The sequence below is a fragment of the Polypterus senegalus genome, chromosome 16 (assembly GCF_016835505.1).
Source record: "Polypterus senegalus isolate Bchr_013 chromosome 16, ASM1683550v1, whole genome shotgun sequence".
Classification (NCBI taxonomy): Eukaryota; Metazoa; Chordata; class Cladistia; order Polypteriformes; family Polypteridae; genus Polypterus; species Polypterus senegalus.
In genome coordinates, this window is record NC_053169.1 from 18,410,693 (window position 1) to 18,420,278 (window position 9,586).

Consider the following 9,586-nt stretch of genomic DNA (forward strand, 5'->3'; position numbering starts at 1 on the left):
TAAGACATCAACTAGAAATGTTTCACAATGTGTCCCTGAATGAAGGGAGGCTCAAAATCAAAAGTACCAGTCAGTATTTGGTGTGGCCACCAGCTGCTTGAAGTACTGCAGTGCATCTCCTCCTCATGGACTGGACCAGATTTGTCAGTTCTTGCTGTGAGATGTTACCCCACTCTTCCACCAAGGCACCTGCAAGTTCCTGGACATTTCTGGGGGGAATGGCCCTAGCCCTCACCCTGCGATCCAACAGGTCCCAGACGTGCTCGATTCCTTCGACGATAAACACGAATCCGTCCATCACCCCTGGTGAGACAAAACTGTGACTCATCAGTGAAGAGCACTTTTTGCCACTCCTGTCTGGTCCAGCGAAGGTGGGTTTGTGCCCATAGGCGGCGTTGTTGCTGGTGATGTCTGGTAAGGACCTGCCTTACAACAGGCCTACAAGCCCTCAGTCCAGCCTCTCTCAGCCTATTGCGGACAGTCTGAGCACTGATGGAGGGATTGTGTGTTCCTGGTGTGACTCGGGCAGTTGTTGTGGCCATCCTGTACCTGTCACGCAGGTGTGATATTCGGATGTACCGATCCTGTGCAGGTGTTGTTACACGTGGTCTTCCACTGCGAGGATGATCAGCTGTCCTTCCTGTCTCCCTGTAGCGCTGTCTTAGGCGTCTCACAGTGCGGACATGGCAATTTATTGCCCTAGCCACATCAGCAGTCCTCATGCCTCCCTGCAGCATGCCTAATGCACGTTCACACAGATGAGCAGGGACCCTGGGCATCTTTCACAGTCGGTAGACAAGTCTCTTTAGTGTCCTGCGTTTTTAGAACTGTGACCTTAAATGCCTACTTTTTGTAAGCTGTTAAGGTCTTAACGACCATTCCACAGGTGCATGTTAATTAATTGATTATGGTTAATTGAACATGCATGGAAAACATTGTTTAAACCCTTTACAATGAAGATCTGGAAAGTTATTTGGATTTTTAAAACATTATTGTTGAAATACACAGTCCTGAAAAAGGGACGTTTCTTTTTTTGCTGAGTATATTTGAGTGGCGAGAATAAGTTCCTGTAAGGTATTCCTGCCCATCGGCTGGCTTTTTTTCCATGAAGTGTAAGGAGCACAGCATATATATATATGTGTGTGTACTTTTCAAATTAAGGGTCTTTAGCCAGGCAGCATCCCACGTCACATTTTGAAGGTGGGTGAACTGCAAAAGATGCTCTGCGTCCACAATATGACTGATATAACAACCTGCATTCAATTTACTCCTGTTTAAGGATTTCTTTTCATTAAAAAATATCATGAAATTCTCTATTTGAGCCAATAGTGCTGGATTGATCATATTTTGTTGTTTCCTGCACTGTATATTTTTAAACAGGGAGGCTTAAGCCCGATATATGCACACAAATTTCCAAAAGAAGAAGAACAAAAAAGAAAGAGTCCGCACACATCTTGCTGTCAAGAACAAGGTTGTACTTTTGGAAAAGGAATGTGAGGTTTTCATTTATAACAGTTTTCATTTTTTATAAATCCATATTAGTGTTCAAAAAAAAAATTATTTTTATACCATCAGAAAAACTTTGTCAGCACTCATTGACTGAACTTAACAACAATGATATTTTTGGGCATTCTTTATTTTTTTGCTGAGTACATACACATATTTCCGACAATAACGATTGAACAGTAAATTACAAACCATACAATATTTAGCAACAACAGCACACAAACTAAATTAATTACATAGTAAAAAGTGGAATTTAAATGATTAATGTAAAACAAGCCAAGACAGTATTTCTATGCTCCGGGGATGGCGAGGCTGTCTGCGCCCTCAGTCTCTTTCTGTTTTACTCAGATATTGCTTCTGCCCTTTTTCTCCTCAGACATTCATGTATGCACAAATCATAATCCCTGTCAAAATGGAGCCACCTGCATTTCCAGTGAAGATGGAGAGTATTCCTGCGTCTGCCCTAAAGATTTTCATGGCAAGAACTGTGAATTTAAAACTGGGCCCTGCGACAAAGCCAAGTAAGAGTTCTATTTCAGACTTTACAAATGGAACGAGCATACTCGGTTAATTAGGGTGTGTGCTGTGCATTGAACTGGCGTGCTGCCTACGGCTTGTGCTCCACTTGTGGCCAGTGCTGTCTGGATTGGCTCAACCACTCCCTATCCCATTCTGAAATGGATGAAGTGGGTTTGAGGATATATGTAGTACCTGCCGGTTCGAATCCTGTGAAATGCCAAAAGTGACTCTACTCTATTAGGCCCTTGAGTAAGGCCCATAACCTGCAATCGCTCCGTCCTGCGTATGACGTTAATCTGCATCCTGCCCTGCATGTATGCCCTCCAATAATAATAATAATAATAATTCTTTGCATATATATATAGCGCTTTTCTCACTACTTTCATCAGGGGTGGTCATACTGCCATAGTGGCGGAGAACTGCTATGGGCCTGCCGTCGATGGATTTGCTCATTGTAGTTTGTGGAGGACTTCACCTACCTTGGCAGCCTTATCAGCAAGGACAGCGCTGTCCATAAAGACATCAGCGCAAGGCTGGGAAAGACTCAGGGTGCCTTTTCCCAACTCCACTCCATCTGGAGGTCTAAACAATACAACCTAAAAACAAAGATGCTCCTGTACAACAGCAATGTAAAGTCTGTCCTCCTGTATGGTTCAGAGTGTTGGCGTGTGGTCAGTACAGACATGAGGAGACTTGAGGTCTTCCACAACAGATGTCTCGGACAAAACTGCCAGATTTATTGGCCCAACAAAATATCAAACCAACAATTATACAAGAAAACAAGCAGGGACATTACAATAAGACACTTAAGATGGCTTGGACGTGTGTTAAGGATGGAGCAAAACGGCATCCCAAGAGTTGACTTAAGATGGACACCACCTGGAAAAAGAAAAACTGGAAGACTCAAAAACACTTGGCGTAGAACAAGAGCTTCAAAAGGTGAACCTGTCATGGGGAGAAGCACAACATGCTGCAAAGGAGGACCGCATGCGATGGAGGGAGCTCATTGAAGCCTTACGTCCCACAAGGGGCGAAGACAATTGATTGGTAGATTTCTCACTACTCAAAGCGCTCAGCAATTGCAGGTTAAGGGCCTTGCTTAAGGGCCCAACAGAGCAGAGTCCCTTTTGGCATTTACGGGATTCGAACCGGCAACCTTCTGATTGCCAGTGCAGATCCCTAGCCTCAGAGCCACCACTCCAACCTGCTGGGAAAAACCTGGGGGCAGAATTGGCATTCCAGCCACCATTAAAAAAACCTCCCACTGGTTCCACTCCATCTGAACTTGTGTGGTGCTGAAGTGTCACCTGTCGCATGGCCGAACTCGGGTCCTAATCTGGGATCCTGAGCTGATTTGTCATGTGGTGGGTGCGGCAGTGCACCATATCAGCGTCTGCTCCTCACCTCCCTCTCCTCCTTCTTTTACAGTAGCCTTGATTATAATGCAATTAACATTACGTTAAAATTGTATCCAAAATGTCTGACACTCGCAAATCTACAATTGCTTTGAAGCTTCTACAGAATGACCCCTGGTCGTTTTTTAATAATTTACTCAGAGTGAAAATGAATGTCCATGCAAATAACGCAGTTAGCTCCCTTATGTTAGTGTACTTGAGCAACAAGGCAGTATTTCAGAACAGCATCTTCATCGTCTCGTCTATGGAAGGAGACCTAACAAACCTTTCAGAATCTGCCTTTGAAGACCACAAGTCACACACACACAGTGGTAGTACTGCATGAGCCCTAAGGGGTGGAATAAGAAGCAGCCATGTGTCAGATTGTACAACAGCTCTGACTATTTGACAACCACAGAATTGTCAAAGTAGGGCTGTGTTTGGAATGCATCTTAAGGGGTCAAAGACATGTACAGTAGTAAAAGATTTATTTTGTGGGACTTGGTAGAACTCTCAAGACATCTTTGAAAAAAAAACGCTGCCCCTCTGGGCTTGCTTGACTGACTCCTTCAAATTTATTGGAGTGGCTGGTCCACTTCCCTTCAAATTGACAGTGTAAGCTCTGCTTCCATTACCCCTCTTCCTCCCATTAGTTGAATACTGGCCCTGCTTACGTCCCAATTCCATGTTCATCTCTCTCCTGTTACTTTAAACCCCAGCATATGGTACTTTTTTGGAGTAACGGCAGAAAGGCAGCTTGGGCATGAGCACCACAAAGGATGAACAGGTCTGAATGCTCGAGTGGCAGTTACCTGTCAGGCAGGGAAGGGAAGCACTTTGTCAGGATTCAAGAAAGAGGAGAATGATGTTCAGAGAAAAAGTATAAATAGAAGCGCCATGAAGCTCATCCTCACAGAGTTGACTGCTAGGTGTGCCAACACCTTCATTGGCTCTTATTGTGATGCGTACTTACCCGTGTTTACCCGAAAATAAGCTCTAGTCAGGATCGTGAGCTGAAACGTAAGGCGCCTAAGGCCAGGTTTACACTTCACGCGATGTGACGCGTGTGCCCGAAACATCCATTGAATTCCGAGGACACCTTGCCACAGTATCTCTGAAAAGGATGTTTAATGATTATATCCATCAATTCAGGGATGCGCCCATTCACATTTCGCAAGCATTGGGTGAAAGACAGAAACAAAATCCCTGGACGGGGTGTCAGTTTATCACAAGGTGAACACAAGCACACACACACACACATACATTGGTGTCATTGTAGCTTCACTAGATCCCTAAACCTTCATGTCTTTGGATGGAAAACTGAGCCCACTGTGGAAACCCAGCAAGAAAACATGCAAACTCCAGGCAGGGATCACAAGGGACATGACTCCCTGTGAGACAGCAGCGCTACCATTCTGCCACCGTGCCTTCCCCATATGTGTAACTATTAACAGTATTCATTATTTAAACAAAGTTAATGATCCATCCATCCAGCCATTTTCTAACCCGCTGAATCCAAATACAGGGTCACGGGGGTCTGCTGGAGCCAATCCCAGCCAACACAGGGCACAAGGCAGGAACCAATCCAGGGCAGGGTGCCAACCCACCACAGGACACACACAAACACACCCACACACCAAGCACACACTAGGGCCAATTTAGAATCGCCAATCCACCTAACCTGCATGTCTTTGGATTGTGGGAGGAAACCGAGCGCGGAGGAAACCCACGCAGACACGGGAGAACATGCAAACTCCACGCAGGGAGGACCCGGGAAGCGAACCCGGGTCTCCTAACTGCGAGGCAGCAGCGCTACCACTGCGCCACCGTGCCGCCCAAGTTAATGATTTATCTGTAAAATGTATCCATCCGTTATCCTTCCTACAGGGTCACGGGGGTCTGCTGCAGGGCGTAAGGCAGGAAACAAATCTTGGGTAGGGCGCCATCCCACCACAGGGCACACACACATACCAAGCACACACTAGAGACAATTTAGAATCGCCAATACACCTAACCTGTATGTCGTTGGACTGTGGGAGGAAACCAGAACACCCGGAGGAAACCCATGCACACACGGGGAGAACATGCAAACACCACAAAGGGAGGACCCGGGAAGTGAACCCAGGTCTCCTAACTGAGAGGCAGCAGCGCTACCCACTGCACCACTGTGCCGCCCTCTGTAAAATGTAACATACATATTTTAATGCCTTTCATCATGAAAGTGATAACAAGTATAAATCTAAGAATTCCAGATGTGCAGAGAGTTGGAATATTATAAATCTAATGTGCTCTGTGTGGCGATGCTGCATGCCACTGCTGTCAGGTCAGGAGGAAGCCCCAGAAGCGCGTAGCAATTTAACAACTGGGTCTGCTTTAATGGTAAAGTAAACTACGAGGTTAAATTTGACATTTCGAGTTTAAAGCCAAAGTTTTCACTTTAATCACAAAACAGACATTTTCATTATGTCCTTTTTTTTTTTTTTCCTCTGTGGCTCAAATCCACCGCCATACATTCTGATGACATTGTGAAGGTTAGGATTAGGGTTAGGGTTATGCACAGAAGATGCGAGACTTATAAAATGTATCGTATCATTGCTTTGGGGAATATGCAACACTTGAATATAAAAGCAACATGAATACATTTGTATGTTGGCATTTTGCTTCACCACATCGAACCATTCATCAAACAGCGAAGCAGCCACGTTGATCCCGTAGGATCCACATAGCGACTGGAGTAGCAAGAAATTCGGACTGGAATTCAGGGTTTGAATGTGGAGAGTTATGACGATATTCCAGAAGAAGATGACATGACTGTATTTGGATAAATGTATATTGCTGCACATGAATAAATATAAGATATCCGCTGAAAATAAGCCCTAGTGAATCTTTTGGAGCAAAAATTAATAGAAGACCCGGTCTTATTTTCGGGGATACACGGTAGTAGCACTTACTACCTCGCGATCAGGTTATTTGCTGTGCCAACTGTTTTGATCAAATGACTGTCGTAATGCACGCCTGAGCTCAACCTGAACCTAGCATTTTGCTGATAACACTTAAAAGACAACATTCGTTTATTATTTTCCAAATCTTGTTTATTCTAACACAAATTTGGGCACAGGTCAGAAACCAGCCTTCCATCACTGTGTCCAATCTGCTCCTTCATTGCCGCGTGTGTTCTCATCATCACTGTGGTGTCATCAGTGAATCTGACAGAGGCGAAACAAAAGTTTCCACCCTTTTCTGGAATGTTTCACATCCCGTTGTGATACAGTGTGGACTTTTAACACACTTTATTACGATTTCTTTTGCCGTTAACCAACACAAAAACTCTAATGTTAATTTGAAAATAAAGTTGTGCAAATCCTTCTAAATTAATTGCAAATGAAGTCTTTACCAATGACACTTTTGATGTCCATTGGAAGTGTACCCCATGCAATGCTTGTGTCATTTACATGAATCTTTTTTCTTCTATTGTTCTGCAGAATGCCCTGCAAGAATGGGGGGATGTGTTATGATGACAATGGCTATGCTCAGGAGTTGTCCTGCCGCTGCCTGGCAGGATTTGTGGGCCCACGGTGTGAGGTGAACGTGGATGACTGCCTGATGCGTCCTTGCGCAAATGGTGCCATCTGCCATGATGGTATCAACCGCTTCTCCTGTGAGTGCCAAGCAGGTTTCAAAGGACGTTTTTGTACCATCAACATTGATGACTGTGTCAGCAATCCCTGCCTGAACAATGGCCGATGCTTTGACCGGGTGAATGATTTTGACTGTGTTTGTCTGCAAGGTTATACTGGTAAAACATGCTCAGTCTCCACGGCAAAATCACCACTGGACGTGGGAAAATCAATGCCAAAGAACTGGACTAGTACCTACCCAAGAAGTACATTATCCCAGCCTAGCAAGGGGCAAGGTAGCTCTTGGGGAAATGTGTCATTTCCACCCTACAAGGACCATGCAGTGAGTGGGCGCATGTTGAAGATCTCTGTGAAAGAAGTTGTGACCCATCAAGGACCTGTACTTACTGAGCTGCAGCTTATTGTGCTAGTGGTGTTTGGCACATTTACCTTAGTTTTAGTGACCCTCACAACTGTAGTAGTGTTGAAGAGTTACTGGCAGACACGATGCACAAAATGCCACTGCACTTCTCAGCGACACCGCAGGACACTTGGAGAAGAGGAAGAATGCAGAATCAGCATCCTCTCTGCCCCTATGCCAGACCTCCAAAAAAAACTCAACACGGAAATCATTTAATTACTGACAGAAAAGAAGGCGTTAAAATTGCGAGTGGAAGTAAAAGAAGTTGCTACTAAGACATAAAATGGAAAGTCAAAGAAAGTGGATAGAAGGCCACATTCAGCTGGAATCTCAGCAACCCAGGTTCAACTTTTCCATTGAGAAGTGGAAGAAAATATTAGGAAATGCCTGAAGCTTTGCAATTAGGGTTTATATTATTACAATGGAATCAAACTTAAGGTGAATATATAGACTCTTGCTGGGTGGGGTATTATAATTTACTTCGTGGAAGACTTTTAAATGAGGAAAAAAATGCCAGGCAGGCACCTTCATGCCCATGTTCCAATCTGGTAGGTGGTTTTGTAAATAGGAATGTGGCTGAAGGAATGTAAATTGGCTCTGAAAAAAATATTGACATACTACAGAGACAGGAAACATACATGTAGCACTTAAAAACCAACTGGAATGACGCTGCTTCATTCGAGCAGATGATCTCTGGGAAATCTGTCTGTGGATTTGGAATAAGAAACTCTTCAGAGAATGAATAACAAGTAGAGTGTGTCCCGTCATGCTCTCGAGAGAAACATTGCTACATTTGGAACAATTGATTCAATTTACTTGCCATATCTACTTGCATACAACCACTGAAAGAAAATAAGGTACTTTTTTTTATGAACCTAATTCTTATAGGTTTTGATGGCCAGTATTCTACACTTTTTTAAAAAACAACCTGGATGAATTCCTCACTTTATCATTTTATTTCAGTGGTCAACCAAAACTAAAATTATGCTCATTAAGGTTATATTTTAGACCTTAGATGCCTGAAGAGTCCATTCTTTTGTGTGAGCACACATGTTTATATGTATATATATGTATATGAGTGTATATATGTATATATATGTGTGTATATATGTGTATATATATGTATATATATGTATATATGTGTATATATATATATATATATATATATATATATATATATATATATATATATATATATATATATATATATATATATATAACATACAAACACATATATACATTGTGGACACCAGGGGGCGCTCCAGCGCCTGAATCACCCAACACAAACAGGCTCCAACACAAGTATAAAAAAAGAAATATTTTACTGTGGGAAACTTTTCTTTGGCAAGCGTTTTCCACTACAGCCACAATACATACCACACAGGCAATAATAAAGCACTCTTTCTCTTCTCTTTTTCCATCAGTGGCTACTGCCTCCTCCATTCCTCTTCACAAGCTTCGTCCACCTTCCTTCTGACTATAGTTCCTGGAACTGAGGCAGACACCTCCTTTTATCTACCACCCGGAAATTCTTCCGGTGTTCCATATAGTGGTCCGAAAGCACTTCTGGGTGAGGCGGAAGCCAAATGAAGTGGGGCTCCCCTGTCCCTGTAGCACCTTCTGGCGGCACCCACAGAACTCAACAGGGCTGAGTCTAAGAACTCTGATTCCCAGTATACCCTATGAGAATCTGAGGCACCATTGCAACCCCGGGGGGCTGCCATTTACCGATCCAGGAGAGATAATGCCCTGTGCACACTCTCTCCCCCAGTTCTTCCATCTTCAGGGCGTCCTGACTGGGTAATGACTCCTGCCATCCCTCACAATATACACATTACACTTTTTATGTAACTACATAATATGAGTGTCTGTAGAGATTTTGAATATTTGCTTTAAAGGTAAGCGAGCAAAGCGAGTAAGGGGCACAGCCCCCTAGTGTGTGTGTATATATATGTATATGTGTATACAGTACAGGCCAAAAGTTTGGCCACACCTCATCATTCAATGTGTTTTCTTTATTTTCATGACCATTTACATTGGTAGATTCTCACTGAAGGCATCAAAACTATGAATGAACACATGTGGAGTTATGTACTTAACAAAAAAAGGTGAAATAACTGAAAACATGT

The 9,586-nt window shown here is 43.4% G+C and overlaps 1 protein-coding gene across 2 annotated transcripts in view; it reads left to right on the top strand.

Moving 5' to 3' along the window:
* Nucleotides 1-8,496, top strand: part of dlk2 (delta-like 2 homolog (Drosophila)) — a 78,667-nt gene extending 70,171 nt beyond the window's left edge. For both annotated transcript variants that reach the window (XM_039738852.1, XM_039738853.1), the window contains exons 5-6: nucleotides 1,883-2,027; nucleotides 6,902-8,496. In XM_039738852.1, the coding sequence (XP_039594786.1) occupies nucleotides 1,883-2,027; nucleotides 6,902-7,673 (917 nt within the window). In that variant the 3' untranslated portion in view covers nucleotides 7,674-8,496. The remainder of the gene's footprint in view (nucleotides 1-1,882; nucleotides 2,028-6,901) is intronic.
* Nucleotides 8,497-9,586: the final 1,090 nt, after the last annotated feature.